General features: G+C 38.8%; 1 protein-coding gene across 2 annotated transcripts in view; it reads right to left on the bottom strand.

The window, feature by feature from the left end:
* Window positions 1–4,672: 4,672 nt before the first annotated feature.
* Window positions 4,673–16,359, bottom strand: part of map4k3b (mitogen-activated protein kinase kinase kinase kinase 3b) — a 30,778-nt gene continuing 19,091 nt past the window's right edge. The window contains exons 14-33 of one of the 2 annotated variants that reach the window (XM_053509503.1): window positions 14,782–14,837; window positions 14,615–14,655; window positions 14,416–14,454; window positions 14,091–14,147; window positions 12,196–12,238; window positions 11,843–12,017; window positions 10,778–10,869; window positions 10,657–10,698; window positions 9,976–10,060; window positions 9,766–9,845; window positions 9,512–9,572; window positions 8,169–8,286; window positions 7,659–7,717; window positions 7,401–7,504; window positions 6,740–6,911; window positions 6,511–6,579; window positions 6,169–6,261; window positions 5,732–5,802; window positions 5,595–5,650; window positions 4,673–5,465 (exon numbers count right to left, since the gene is read on the bottom strand). In XM_053509503.1, coding sequence (XP_053365478.1) covers window positions 5,378–5,465; window positions 5,595–5,650; window positions 5,732–5,802; window positions 6,169–6,261; window positions 6,511–6,579; window positions 6,740–6,911; window positions 7,401–7,504; window positions 7,659–7,717; window positions 8,169–8,286; window positions 9,512–9,572; window positions 9,766–9,845; window positions 9,976–10,060; window positions 10,657–10,698; window positions 10,778–10,869; window positions 11,843–12,017; window positions 12,196–12,238; window positions 14,091–14,147; window positions 14,416–14,454; window positions 14,615–14,655; window positions 14,782–14,837 — 1,601 coding nt within the window. In that variant the 3' untranslated portion in view covers window positions 4,673–5,377. The remainder of the gene's footprint in view (window positions 5,466–5,594; window positions 5,651–5,731; window positions 5,803–6,168; window positions 6,262–6,510; window positions 6,580–6,739; window positions 6,912–7,400; window positions 7,505–7,658; window positions 7,718–8,168; window positions 8,287–9,511; window positions 9,573–9,765; window positions 9,846–9,975; window positions 10,061–10,656; window positions 10,699–10,777; window positions 10,870–11,842; window positions 12,018–12,195; window positions 12,239–14,090; window positions 14,148–14,415; window positions 14,455–14,614; window positions 14,656–14,781; window positions 14,838–16,359) is intronic. The other variant, XM_053509504.1, reaches the window with a different exon arrangement.

Raw genomic sequence — 16,359 nt, 5'->3', positions numbered from 1 at the left:
TTAGTTGCAATAAAGCTTTCTTAGGACCTACGATTTTGACTCCAGTCCAGAAACTAAAGAAACAAACTTCAGACATCAAACATGTCCCGGTTGCTTTTTGGGGTAAAAAAAGTGACCTCTTTCTGTTGCCTTTTACTTAAGTTCTAAAATGGCACATGGATAAACTGCGTCATATTTTAGCCCTAAATCAATTTACTCAATCTTGGAGTGTGAATTAGTAGCAAGTTCACCTTTTCTTTTCTAGTAAATATACACTACCAGTTGAAAGTGTGTGAGATTTATTTTCTACATTCTAAAACAATACTGGATTTTTTTTTTTCTTTCTCAAATCTATGAGATAAACACATATGGCATTAGGTAAATAAGTAACAATAGCAACAGTCAATTGTTACTTCAAGACATGAAAGTCAGCTTCTGGAACAGTTCTTGCTAGAACAGTATTGTGTCAAGTGCATTAACAAAACCCATCAAACACCATGATGAAACTGTCTCTCATGAAGAACTTCCCAGGAAAGCAGGACCAAAACTTACCTCTGCTGCAGAGGAGAAGTTCATTTAGAGTTACTGATGACCTTATTGGAAATTTTGGCAACAGTGACTTTAGCATTGTTTTACTGTACAGGTATGTCGAAAAAAAATCAAAAAGGACCATGGAATTTTGGTGTGTCCAAACTTTTGACTGGTAGTGTATGTTTACATTGCTAAATGATCACTGTCACAGTGATCCCTCATTTCCTTCTTGCAAAAAAACAAAATATATAACATTCAACAACTGACGTTCAACTACAAACATGAGTTTGTTCTGGTATCTGAATTAAAACCCCGCCTCTAGCATGCTGAATGAAAACAACACACTCACAAAAAAAAAAAAAAATCATGCAGCAGATGCGCAAAAGTTACGACGTTAAATGTTTTAAATGAAACGTTCTGTGATGTAATCATGCACCAGCCAATCAGAAGCAGTCTGACACTTATATTTTAATGAACTTCACCCAGGGACCTACAAAAACCTCTAGAACACACCTGCAGTTTTTACATCCCCAATTCAAGTCAAGCTTTAAGGGAATGCATTCTTCCTGTAGTTCTCAGTTTATTTCATATTTACACCTCCGTCACGACGACACCACGTTTTATATTTACACCTCAGGAATTCAAGTCGAAACAACTCATGATTACTTCTTGCTAGGTCTATTAACTAACATCACCACCTCATCACGTTTTTCTTTTCATTCTATTCGATGCACGGCTCAAAATATTTGTAAGATTTTACAAACAGCCAGTCACATTATAGTCTGTATAAAACTGTGCAAAAGTTTCAATACAGTGATTAGTAAGGTTTTAAAAAAAGAACAGAAAAAAAAAGAAAAAAAGTGAGGCATGGCTTTAGATCCAAAGAACCGAAACACACTTATGCTGTCCCGCTTCTTTATACGACAAACAAACACACTCTCTGCATGGCTTTTGATTTTTGTATAATTTTATAAATTAAACTGCAATCTTTGTAGTGGAGATTTTAGGCTTAATTATTTTCAGAATTGGCCCAAGCGTTTTTTAACGAATGCAAATTTGATCTTTAAACAGCAACGATGCGCAAATAACATTTTATTCATTTAAAACAAAAAATAACACAAAGATCTCAATCTCAATGGGAGAAAAAAAGAAACAAATAAAACAGACAATTACTATTGTACACTATTTACAGGTCACGTGCGTGCATTGCAGCAGTATGCAGTAAACATGTCGAACTTCATCAGTAACGCTAAGCTAAGTACAAGTTCTATTCACTTAGAAATATACATTTGGGTTATAATATTTACTTTAGTAATCAAATGCTTTTAAATATTAATCGCTAATCAGCACGGTTTTATTTAGCTATCAGACTATCACATGTTCTTGTTCGTATTGAATTAACCTGTCTGATTATTTATTTAATCCCAATCAGTTTTTAAAAACACAGTTAGTTGTGTTAGTTGATTTACTAGCTGAAGCTAACAATAGCATCGATCCAACGAAATCAGGAATAACGGAAGAAAAAAATACCAAAATTGAAATGTTAAAGTTAGAATGGGATTTGGAAAGGAAATGTGTGTTGTTTTTATTTACTTCTTAATTGGAATTGTTCACATACTATAAAGAAGTATTTGTTTTTTATATTAGGGCCTACAGCTTTATATTGTATTATACTTTTAGTGTAAGATTTAAACTTTCAGTAAACCGAAGAAATTATTTAATTGTTGTAGCTTTTAAAGAGAGCACTACTCAAAAAAAAAAAAAAAAAGGAAAAAAAAAAACCCAGATTGCACAATATTTAGTTGTAACAATAGCAATTTAGTTGCCATGCTAGCAAGCTCAGAAACAAAATATTAGAAAATAAATTTAGGGCTGAAATTTTCCTCAAAAACTGGCACTTGCTTTTTTATGGAAATTGTTTTTTTTCCACAAAATACATTTTCATTTAAAGTTTAAACGTGTCCACCACATGGTTCTAATTTTTTATTAAAATCTAAATGATATTTGGGGATTTTCGTCATTGAGGAAATGTACGATGACAAATCTGTCCGATCTCGATCTTTTTATGCTACGCTTTATCTCAAAACTACATCATCACTAAATACATAATTATTGGCACACAAACGTTATATATTAAATTCTAAAATGTCAAATTCCTGTGGTTTAAAACACATGGGCCAATCTTTTGGCAGCTATAAGGCCTCCATCCTGCATGAGATTAATACGGATATCAACACCGCACTGTGACTGAGCTGACCGAGTTACACACACCTGTGTAGATATAAATATACAGCAATAAGACTTTAGTTTTTTTCCTCTTTATAACTGGAAATTTCAAGACATGATATTTGCATAATCTTAAGAAACTGAGTAAAACTGGTCTTGGTCCTATTAGAGAACATCTAAATCTAAAAGTCTAGACGTCTAGTAACTAACCTGTACAGAAGCGTACTGAGTAACGTGCATTTGCAGCAAATTTAGGTTTGGAATGCGAATCTGATTAGTTTTCCGTCTTTTTTTATTTATTATTTTTTTTAAACTAAACGAGTAGGCTAACAGTAATGTTTTTAACAAATAGAAAATAGTAAAGGAATAATGACATTCTGTGCATTTTCGCACAAACTATGCAAAAGTATTAGCTACAAATAGATAAATATAAAATAGATTAAAAAATGGTTGATTGTTAATAACAACAGGACATTTGAATGAAACATTTCTTCAACATTTCTTCATGCTCTCGCTTCACTTTTACAATTACGTACACTGAAAGTACATAATGTAAAAATTTAGCAGAAATAACTTGGTTAACGTAGCTAATAATGACCTAGTGTTGATTGAGTTAACGATTAATACTTAAAATTTTGTGTTAAACGACTTTCTGAATTTTGTTTCAGATGAAAAAAAAAAACCAATGATAAGACGAAATCTTCACATTGTGATCGTTCGCTAACTCACGATATTAGTTTCAAAACAAACACGCACTTGGAATTACTGACATAAAGAAAAGCGTGTCTTAAACTTGGCTTTCCAAGTTAAGCAACAATTCCCTTTTGCGTTTTTATAAAGCATTCATTTGATGAGCAGCAAATTTGCGAATCTAGCAGGAAAAACAAAAAGTGACAGGATAAAAATGCAAATGTTGCCCAACTTTTGGATGAAAGTTTTTCCTTAAATCAAGCCTCTCAAACAACCAAAGTATGTACACGAGTCCGTTAGCGCTACGGTAACTTCTATGTAAGTACGTGTTCTGATATTGCAGTGCAGAAATTCACAAGCATTTTATTGTTTGTTTTTATTATTATTGTTATGACTACTAGAATAAGTTACGCGGACAGATACCGACACAGAAGTTACACTCTACTCATTTCAGTTTGAAAAGTTCTGGTGACAGTATCGGTAGATTTCTTTTAGTTTGTGCGGCCTAGCATTGGAACAACTTCATAACACGTGTATAATAACGTATTCGTACATCAATACAAAGTGTAAATAGTGAAGATGTTAAAAGCTGTTTGTTAAAAGCTCATGTCAGCGTTTGCAAAAAAAACACGAAACGCTTTAGAAAAAAAAACAGGCACAATTGTGTCGCACTTATTCATCAACACTGAACAACTTTTTTAAAAAAGCTTTTTAAAACAAATTAGCTAACAACTTTCTAACAATTGCACAACTGCTTTCTAGTAACATGAACTGATGAAACATACGTAATTACTGCTGCGATCTCTGAACCTGAACGTTAAAAGGAAGCTTTATTATCCGCCTTCGCTCCATAAATCAATCAATAAATTCTGTCTAGCAGGTCAAATTGCTGCTGTTTTAAACGTTAATAGTTTATAATTATTTTAAGCTTCTTGATTTAAACGTGATATGCAACGACACAGTAATTCTAGCTTTAGAATTTAGCTTTGCTTTGATACTGTTTATGGACTTTAGTGCGTGAATTCATGATCTCCTTATTTAACACCGCTTAACTGTTTATTTATTGTAGCTTTCCAGAAAAATACAACTTGCATGAAAACTTCTTAAATTAACGTTTGACATGAGAATATTCATTTTAATTACAACTTTTTACAGTTGAAGAAATACAGGTCTTATACAATTAGAACAAAACATCTTTTGTTTGTTCATTTAAAATGCTAAAAAAATAATAAAACAATTAAAAATATTTAATTGCAATTAAATCAGTGTGTAAATAGTGAAGATTAGTGTTTTAAACTTTATCATCCAGATCTGATTAAAGTCGAGATACCCAAAAGATTGTTTTCTATGTCGTCACGAAGCCATTTCTATCATTAACCGTGTCACGATTTGTTTTTGCGAATACTAACAGGAGCTTTTTACAACAAGTGCCTCATCGTTTAAATATCATTTGTTGCTAATTAGTGTTATGAAGTCGTTCTGTAGCTAGCTGTTAGGTGATAAGATATTGTAATAAAGGTGTACGGGCTCTTTAGGAGCCAGACTGAGATCGAGGGAAGGCTGCAGGCAGGGCTGATGACAACAAAAAATCTGGAGTAAAAAACTTAAAAAGAAAAAAACTTAAAAAAACAAGTCGCCTTTTTGTAACATGCCAGAATAAATAATTTAAAACAGACGAGTCGAATCGTCAGGGTTGGACGTGTAGTGTGTATAAAGAGAGCGTGTGTAGTGTAGTGTACTGTAGTGTGTGTAGTATGCGTTTATGGCTGTGTCATAGCAGACAGTAGTGTAAGATGGCGGCTGCTGGCGTAGTGCTTTTAGGAATGTGTGTGTGTGTGTGTGTGTAGGCACATGTAGCTTGTGGCGGGGGTGTAGTGTGTTATGTTATGTAGCAGAGCAAAGGAATGCAGTGTGTGTGCGTGCGTCTGTGTGTGTGTGTGTGTGTGTATTTTCAGTAGCTGTTCTCATGGCCCGCAAGTATGTACAGGTTACTCTGAGCTGTAGGGTTATCTGTTGGTCGACTTTCCAGCACGACTGTCCTGTAACACACACACACACACACACGAAGGTTTTACTGTCACGTATAACTGAGAAAGGTTATATGCAGAATAAGTTATGTATATTGACTTTTTCTAGCACGTGTGTGTGTTTTGTTTGTCTTGGGTTACCTGTCCGAGCCCAGCAGTCTGAAGATGCGCGAGTTGTCGGAGATCTCCTGCGTGATCTGGTGCATTGACAAAGCTATGTTACACATTTACACACACACACAATATAGTGTGTATACAAAAACACTTTCAACACACACCTCGTTGGTTTTGAAGCTGCGTCCCTGCATGCCGTGTCTCCAGAATGCCAGCACGCTGTCCTGCAAACACACTGAAACCGGACAGAAAGAAAAGTTACACGAACACCTGATTATCAAATACCCATACGAGGTTCGTCTGCTTAAATGTTTCCAGGAAATCTGACGCATAAATATTGTACAGAATGTCTTGGTAAAGTTTCCCTTTGGTGTGATGGTCAGGGGTGCACAAACTTTTGGATCATAGAAGGGTAGACCTTCTAAAGCTAAGAGGTTAACTGAATGATTAGTTGTTACTTGCTATTGTGAATGTTAAGTTACAAGATATAGGCTAAACAAACAGAAAAACGCGCGCACACACACACACACACACACACACACACACACACACACACACAGACACACACACAGACACACACACAGACACACACACTACTCACCTATTGCTTCAATCTGGAAGTTGAAAGTGAGCTCAGCTGAGAGTTTCTTGCTGGATTTTAATTGGCCTTGTAAGTTCACCATCTTTATGCAACCTGTGAAAATGCATGCACACGACACACACACACACACACACACACACACACACTCACAGTTAAACATACCCTGTAAACACTCTGTCTTTAGCATTTACACACCTGACACTGAAACTGCATCAGCAAACAGCTTGTGTGTGTGAGTGTGTGCGAGTGTGAGTGTGTTCACCAAAATGCACAGTGTCACAATCTAAGTCACATGATTATGTTTAAATTGTGTGAGGCAGCAACTGATAAACTCATACTTACGGTCCAGACACACCAGTATAGTGTCCCTTTCCAGCTGTGTGACGTGAATTACGCATGTCTGTGGTGTGTCTGAAATAGAAACACCAGCACAGACAGACAGACACACACACGCACACGCACACACACGCGCGCACATTTAGACCACAAGAACACCTGTGACCAGCTGTGTGATTCTTAAGCTTTTATCTGCATCAGATCTGATGATAAAGATGATCAGACGGGGTCATACCGGGTTCGGTGAAGGTTGGCGTGAAGTCGTTGGGGTCAACGGTGCCAAAGGTCACAACCTGATCAGGTTGACTGCCCTTAACAACAGACACACAGATTAACGGGTAGTGATACTCCGGGACCACCAGCATCTCAAAGATCTCCAATGGACAGGGAAGAGTGAAGTCTATACTCTATACACACACACACAAACACACACAAAAGAAAAAATTACAATCATATACAGGCTAATTCATTTGGTTCTTTGCATAGACTGACTTACAAACTTATTTAGACTCACTAACTTACCGCTCAGACTGACTTAATCACTAACTGACAGACTTTAGTAAAATGAGCCTCTCACTCAAAGATTTATTTAGACTGACTCGCTCGCTCAAAGATTCACTTAGACTGACTCGCTCGCTCAAAGATTCACTTAGACTGACTCACTTAGACTCACACTTTAGACAGACTTGCTTACTCAGATTCATTTATTTTGTAAATACAGACTCACTCACTCAGTATTTACTCACAGCTCACTCTTTTACAGACTTGCTTTCAGACACACAAACACACTAACTCACACAGATACTTACACACAGACTCGAACACACACTAACTCACATACAGGCTCAAAGACACATCAACTCAAACACAGACTCACAAACACACACAATCCCCACCTTGATGAGCATGAAGCGCTGCATGGACTCCACCCATTCAAACAACACTACACTGGACTGGAACGCACCGCACAGATACTTAAGCCCTGTATATGGATTGCGAACTACACACATGCACGCACACGCACACACACACACACACCTTAGATTAACAGGGTCATTCTTATAGCCATTATATTACACAACATTATACAGTAGTATCTCTGTGTATTCACGGCTAAAAGGAACACTCCTCGTCCTGCAATCTGCGTCACTCACCTACACAACACTTCTGGCACCCCTTTGTGTCTGGAATCTTATTGGACACTGTGAACTTCCTGTAGAACCATTAAAGACAAGCAGGGAATTGAACAAACATTAATTAAAACAGAGTTACAGGAGCAACCGGCCAAACGCAGGATTAAATAATGTTACATTAAAGGGTTCGACTGTTTAAAACAGTTTTAAAAAGTTACCTCCCCACAGAATGTTAAAAAGGTTTGGGATTTTTTTTTGCCGGCAATCATATATAACGAGTTAAACATTGATATAAAAAAAAACATATTTATATGTCTGAATTTGGCATTAGATGCGTGGCCTGTTTATAAAAGGACATATGAAAAGATAAAGGTCCCAGGTTTATAAATAAGAGCTTCACTTCACTCGCTCTGACCTGAGGTTAACTTTCAGCCACTCAGAGCCTCAGTGTTTATTTCTGCTTCTATACAACATGCTGCTCCTTTAAACACATTTACAGCCAAGAAAATCAACACCACAGCCAGAACCTACCGAGGAATGATTTTATCGGGGAGTTTGTACGTCGGAATGGCCACCGGTAACTTCTGCATCTGCCGAGCGTGCTCGAAGAGACCAGCCAGGTTATGGGAGTACAGCTGGGACGCTTTACCTGCACAAAACACACACACATACATATACAGACATATAAACATGGGGAGGCGTCCGAGCCAAGTAACAGTCTCATACCAAGACTCATTCACAATCAGCTAACACTGCATATCCTTACACACTCAGTACTGCATGTCTGTATTACTCTACTACAACTCTAAAATATAATAATAATAATAATAATAATAATTTATAACCCCACTAATCCAGATGATCTCTTGGGTTTTTATTCCTGTCAGGATTCTTGCACAGAAAGTTGTTTTTGTCGTCTCAGTTATTATTTATTTTGGTTCTAAAGAAACGATACGATATCATCACGATATCTAGGTGCTGATTCGATTTGTGTTGCGATCATGATTTAATAAAAATTCTGATTCAATATTTTTCTTGGTGTGATTCTATTACAATTCTAAACAAACTTAGCAAACAATTTACTTGTGTGTAAATAGTTTAGAGGATTATAAAGGAACTGCAAGATTTTCCCCACGTCAAATGCAAACAGATAATAAAATTTTCTTTTTTTAAAATCAACCTTGGAGTCTCCAAGATTGGAATGTGTGGTGATACTGATGTGTAAATGAATAATTCTCCCCTGTCCTATCTACTGTAGATCAGCTATTCCCAAAATAGCGGCCTACTAAAGTTCAGTTCTGAAAATCTTCTGTGTTTCTCCCTAACCTCCAATCACAATTCTGATCAACACAAAGACTGCATGAAGTATTTCCCTATATACTGTACGCTTATATGAATAATTAACACATTTAAATCCTATGGCTTTGTTTTATTAGATATAATTGCTTTTTAAATGTAAAAATTTAACCCTAGATATGTCATGGTTATTTTAAGGTTAATTATTAATTGTAAAAGACACCTAAAGGAACACCTGCAGTACCTTCATGACCAACCGGGGGGGCTGCAGCCCACACTTTGGAAAGCCTGCTCTAGATTTCTTTTGATATTTTTGTGGATGATTTATTTTATTATTATTATTTTTTTAAACGTCTGCATTTGTAAAGAAGGCATTTGTATTTAATGGCTCTTCAATTAAATACAAAATGCAAACAAATGATTGCTAATTAGCTCTTTGATGCTGGATTTAAATGCATGTAGATTGTATATATAAAAAAAAAAACATACAACTAAATCAACTTCTCTCTCTTCTCTCAAACAAAACTTTATTTCCTCAGCGTGCGCTTTATAAGAATCCTGAAAAAAAAAAATCCTACCGGATATGGAGAGGAGCCAGTTGTTCATCACGTACAGCCACGTACACCTCCGGGGAAATATCTGCAAGAAAAATCGGCAGGTAAACAAACGAGTTAAAAGTGCCAATGTGGAGCGACACCCGAGGCGCTATATTTCTCGCTAACATGAAAAAGTAAATGAAATACAGCAGACTCGATATCAAGCTAAAAATCACAATCCGATATTCCTTACGTTCCTCCTGACACGTATTTAAATTCCAGGGTCAGAGTCTCACCTGCTCCATGGAGGTCTCGTGAAGCTCGTTCAGGTTAAGGCTGTAGATTCCTTCCTCAGCACCGAAAAGCAAATACTGATCTGATAAAATAACAAATAACAGTATTTTACTTACAAAAAGGTCTGCAACACAGTAAAAATCCTGCATGGAATTAGAAGAACTAAAAATTTTAAGTCATTTTTAAACGGTTTTCAGGCCCAGGCCTCGTACCTCTGGTGTCGGGGTTGACCCAGGATGAAGCGCAGTGGACCTTTAGCGGACATCCGTTAAACACTTTTGAGAAACACGCTCCCATCTGCAAAGGAAAAGGTCATGTGCTTCAGAGGAACACACACTTTTTCATCAGATGTGAGAAAACTTTTTCTTATATTATGGCACGTAGTAATGAAATGGAATTACGATGGGTGTTCAAGTCAAACCGGGATAGAACACAGTGATGAGAGTAAAGATTTTCTCTATATAATCCCCTGCTACACAAATCCCAGTGTTTCACTAGTGCTTGGACCATCAAGGTAAAAAAAGATTTCTCAGCCATGATCAGACTGCCTTCTTCACATCTAAAATGCAGGCCCCCCAGGAACTCCTGTAACGACCCAAACACGTGGAAATGGTTTCTGTAATGTGCAAGTGGTGTTAGTGAATGATGGTGTGTACAGTTCCCAGAGACAGATGCGTCTTTTTCACAAGTTCGTGACAAGTTATCCCAGAGTCTTACCACCGTACTGAAGGCTTCTGTAAATGTCTTAAACGTCCCTAGTTGCTCCAAATCCCAAATAAGTAATTATCTGCGCTCCTTCTGTAATGAGGCTCTTGGATCAGGTGTCACTTTGCCCCAAGCTGAGGTTACGTCAAGACAAAATGTTAAAACAGTGACTCAGCTGATGTACTCACGTGCACTTTGGGAGTGGGAGGCAGGCCGTTACACATCGGCTTCTGCAACATGATAAGACGTGCGTTACAATAATGCAGTAGTAAAACAACAGGTTTTTAAAGGTGGATAAATCAGACTCACAGGAATGTCTTTAGTCCTGCGACTGGGAATGGTGGGGAGAGTTGACTGTCGTTCCCTCTCTCCATTCTGTGACGATGCGCTCAATCCGTTACCTGCACACACACACACACATATGCACAACAGATAAGCTATGTATCTCTCTATTAATTTTTGGTTCCTCTATAACAACTCCTCACTTACATCCTCAACACTCAGCCCAGCGCTATAAGAGATGTCCAGGTATATACTAATAAACACCATGCACATCACGACAGCTTAACACACACCACACACAGGAGTGTATCAGTACTGGCTGCATCATCATGGATGCTAAATAACATGCATGCATAACAAGAGCTGGACAAAAAGTTTCCCTTCAGTTCCAGAAGTTTCTTTTTTAATCGCCCTGAATTTTCTTCCAAGAACAAATTTCTACTCTGTATCTATCGACATACGCCTGTCAATCAAAAAAGTGAGCGTGATCCTACAAAAGGGAGAAAATGAAAAATGCCTTAAACATGCTGTGGAAAATAATGTACAAGATCTGTTGTTTTGTTCTCTTGAGCAGGCTAACTAGCCTTTGTTTCCAAACGCGAGGTTGTCATGGTTACAATGACAGCCGAGGGTGTGTGGGTGGGTGGTGTAGTGTGTCTGGAAACCAGTCAGGACGTCTGGAATGTTCCTGTTCAGCTCTGGGTTATTTGAGGCTTAAGACGTAGCCATGTAAAGACTAAAACACACATTTGCTAAATATTAGCACTAATTATTCTACATGTTTCCATCAGCCTTTTTGGCGTCTTTCAGACATCAGCCATAAACTGCTTTGTATCGTATTCAAGTGTTTATTTTGAGTAAAAGTCACATGACAGCAGGTGGATGGAAACTCCATTGGAATCAATGGAAGCCACGACACATCTACTGCCATCCTCACAACATCTACCAATCACAGAGCGGCATCTGGCTACCGGGGGGCGGAGCCAGGCTTACTGTCTTCCTTCTGCTCCTCTGCGTGAAGCCATTCCCAGAACCTAAAACTCCCATCATCCCCATCGGGCTCTGTCTGAGCGTGCTCGGTAGGCGCTTTACCTAAGCTGCTGCGTCTCTGAGGGGGCAGTCGAGGGGGCGGCGGCCTGGGAGGCACGCAGGAGGTTGGGCGGGGAGAAGGGGCGGGGCTTGAGGAGGCAGGGGAACGTTTGATGGTCCCTTGTCCGGCGCCGTCTTCTCCGTCTGGGTCGCTCTGAGAAGGACCAAGAGACTTCGGCTAGAGAGGGAGGGAGGGAGAGAGTAGAAAGAGCGATAGGCACAGACAGACAGAACCACACAGAGAATGAGACAGAGACACACAAAGTGTTGTATACTAAATCATTCATTCTAATGCCTTGTGCATACATTTATATATATATATATATAATTTCTTTTTTGTGTGTGTGTGTTCCCACCTTGGGGGGTAACGGGGGAGGGACTTTAGGCCTCATTGTGGAGCTGTGAAATCAAACAAGCAGTTTAGATCATTAGATCTTGCTCTCATACACTCATACACACACACACACACACACACACCAACCACAGAGAATCACAGGGTAAATGAAAAGATTAAAATTGTACATGCAGCTTCCTCATGACACACACAACGACCAATCAGAAGAGGAGGAGATAACGCATGTGTCTCGGCCCAACAAGCAGACGAGCCCCGACTGAAACACAGATGCGATCGAGTAGCGTCATGTGAGTATTCTTACTGCTGGTGGTAGGGAGTTAGCAGCAAAGCATCATGGGATTTAGTCTGGACACATTCCTGCCTGTTGCTGATTTTTCTTAAACAAGACACTTTTTCTTTGCCTGAGGCACAAAATGTCTTCACACACCACAAACACCAAGCATGAAGAGTTAGTGACAACAGGCCGGGACATGCTCGCTCTCCCACACGCACACACACATTACAATAAAATTAGAAAAATGAAAGAAAATTAAAAAAAAATTAGAATGATTAATGGATCCATTTATTTATTGATTTGTACAAATACTTTTTAACTTATTCTTTTATTGTAGACATTTTGCACATTTTTATGTACAGTGAAACCTCGGATTGCGAGTAACGCAGTTTGCGATCGTTCCGCAAGACAAGCAAAGATTTTTAATTAATTTTGACTTGGAAAATGAACAAGTCTTGGTTTACGAGTACCGAGTATCACGTTATCACAACTGAGCCAACGTTTTTTCTCTTTCTTGTGCTGCGGAATTGTGGGTAATCGTCTCCCCTGCTGGGTCTTAGTGGGCGTCTCTTACTGGTATAATTAACATCCGTGCACACGTGTACCGTTTACTATAACACTGTGACCACGTGTGTGTGCGTAAAACATGTTTTATTTTGTGTGTCTCATTAGAGAGGTTAAAAATACATTTTCTTTCTCTGCTCAAGACTCAGCCTGTGCGTGCGTCATTGGACACCGTGTCACACAGACACAAACAGACACAGACCCCTCCTACTTTTCCAACAAAATTCAGAAATGCTGACTGGGAAAAGATTTTTTTGACTCTTTTATGGAATAAAAAACTAAATGAAAGTGAAATATTTTTTTAAAACAGCTGAAGTAATTGAAATGTACAAAATGTCTACAAGTTCAAAACTATTTGTACACCTGAGGTGTTTTTCACTCGATCAACACTCGCTCTCTCGTGCCCTGTGTTTGCTAGGATTGTCAGATCACGCGGACAAAATCAAATAATAACACTTCTATTATGAGTATTTAAACACACACTTTGTTTAACTAAAATTAGCCTTATCTAATCTATTATTAATTACCTGGTTACACACATGGTTCTCCAGCCCAAGATGATAAAACGTTGTATAATTTTTCTATTAACATACATTTTTCACTTTTTTTTACTCTGGCTGATTACCTGCGCGTCATTTCATGACATTAACTAGATTTAACCTGCTTAAATATCAATAAAAGCATAAAAGGGGAGTGTTCCAATACTTCTAAATAAGGTAGTATTTTAAAATTAACCACAAAAGAAAGAATATACTGATGAGAATCGTTAACTCGCCTTCTTCAATTAGCTTCATCGCATACACGAATGTACACACACACACACACACACACACACACACACACACACACAATGTGAAGGACAGTGTACCCAGCATCCTGCATGCACAATTAGACACGGTATAGGACACAGCCGCACAGAAATGTGAGCTTGAAAGACACCATTAGAGCCCTGAAGCTCGTTAAGGTGGTGATGATGTCAAGCAACCATGTGTGTTTGTGTGTGTGCGCGTGCGAAAGAGCGAGCTTGCACATCACCACTTTTACACTCAGACACTTACTGTCCAGCTTCATCATCACCATCCTCCTCATCCTCCTCTAAATGTGTCACATGACCCCTGGGAGAAATGAAGAGGGCGGAGACTAAGAGGGCGTGGCAGCCACAGAAAAGGGCAATGAACAAGCGTTATGGAGAGAAACACACACACACACACACACATACACACTTGCACGCGCACACACACACACACACACATACAGCTGAACACACACTTGTGAGGACAGCTAAGCAACGCTAAGCAGAGGGTGTTAGGCTACTTGGCTAACTGGGTAGGAGGAGTTAACAAGTGCTCACCAATCAGGGGCAGTGGGTGGGGCCGAACTTACCTCTGATTAAGTTCCTCTGCTACTGATTTTAATAGACTCCTAAAATGAGGAAAAGGAACGGAGAGACAGAAAAACACCAACAGAGTAAGGGGGACAGAGTGTATCAGTCACACACACATAAAGTACACAGACACACGACACAACAGAGATATATAACACACTTCACACACAGAAAATAAACACACATCGATACACTTACTTATGATCACCCAGTAAACTCTGCGGCTCCAGCTGCAGTTCCTGTGACAAGATACACATTTCTCAGAGATTTCAACCCATTTATACATCATGTATACATACAATGTATGGGTATACATTATTATTATTATTATTATTATACACACACACACACAAAGTGTTACGCACCGGTTCATGCAGCTCTGTCTCTTTCCATAGTGGAGGATCAAACTTCACCTGATCAACTGAGAAAACACAGACAGAAAGATGTTACTCACTCACTCTTACAAGTCCCAGTCAGAACTCCCGACAACATTCTCCCATTTAGATTTCCAGACTAAATTGTCAATTAAATGTTTCAACAAAGGGCCTCCGAGTGGCGCAGTGGTAAAGTGCTCGCCCTATCATCTGGGGATCGCTGGTTCGGGTGATGCTGTTACCTCTCACAGCCGGAGGCCTAGAGAGAGCTGATTGGCCGAGCTCTCTCAGAGGGGAGGGATGAGAGGTACTTTGTGCTCCCACATTAATCACGGCTCTACAGCCAATCAGGGGCGTCTGTGAGCTCACGCACGCGGGAGGAGTGGCTGGCGTTTCCTCCGAGTGTGTTACTCCGCCCCTAACGGTGCGTGAGCGAGCAGTTCGAAAAGATGTCACACGGTTCGGAGGAAACACGTGACAGTCTTCACCCTCCCGGCTGAGTGGTAGTAGAAGCCATAATGTGGGAGCCCCTTAGTGACGGGGAGGAATTGGCCACGACTAAATTGGGGAGAAAATCGGGGAAAAAAAATCCTAAAAATAAAAATGTTTTAACAAAATTCCCAGTCAGAATTTCCAAACAGAATTCTCTAGACAATTCCTAGTTAGAACACCCCCTCTATTAATTCCCAATCAGAATGCAGTACAAAATTTGTTTTCTAGTCAGCATTACAAATTTTACAGCATTACACATTTCCCTAACAAACATAAAGCTCCTTGCAAAATTCTAGTCAGAATACCCAGGAAAATTCCCAATCAAGATTCCCAGACAGATTTCCTATGGAAGTACAGTATAACAGTGCCAAAATTCCACAAAGCAAAATACTGTAGTATGTTGAATTATATGAACTGAACAAAAACTTGCAATAAAAATGTTTGAATTTTCCTGCATTGCAATTTGATCTGAATTGAAAAAAATCCTTACAGCATTTACAATGGCTAAAATTTTTTGGCACTGCAATTTATTGTGGGTAGATATTTCAAATGAAAATGTAAAAAAGTGTGAAAATGTATTTAAAATTTAGTGCAAAAATATTCAAGTTACTAAATTGCAGTTCACAAATATTTTCAAGTGTTAAAAATACAATCTCCGTTATTTTTCAAAATCACAAATTCGGGTCAAGAAAATTCAGTTCTTTTGCTGAGGTCCATGCCGCAATGTACTTTAAAGTGTGCTTCCTGCTCTCTGTGCAGTCTATTTCTCAGGAACTACTTGTTGATCGGAATGTAGCACACCTAACTAACAGGCTGGGTTGCCAGTTGCACAAGAAACAGTGTTACACGCTACAATTCCCCATCCTCCGTAAACGCTATATTCAAAGCAAAGCCAGCACTCTTTCATTCAAGCACGAGAGATGGGTTTCCTTCCCCTGCGCTCGGTAATGTACAGTCACATTCAGTAACAAGATGGGATTCATTTCTTGAACTTATGTGACAAAATCAGCGAGCAACACCTGAGTACCGCAGACGTCTGGCAGGGAGAGAGGGGGTGCGCAACACAGTTTATTGTGC

This window comes from Clarias gariepinus, chromosome 13, assembly GCF_024256425.1.
Source record: "Clarias gariepinus isolate MV-2021 ecotype Netherlands chromosome 13, CGAR_prim_01v2, whole genome shotgun sequence".
NCBI classification, from domain to species: domain Eukaryota; kingdom Metazoa; phylum Chordata; class Actinopteri; order Siluriformes; family Clariidae; genus Clarias; species Clarias gariepinus.
Note: the sequence above shows the minus strand (reverse complement) of the source record. Positions and strands in the feature narration are given on the sequence as shown.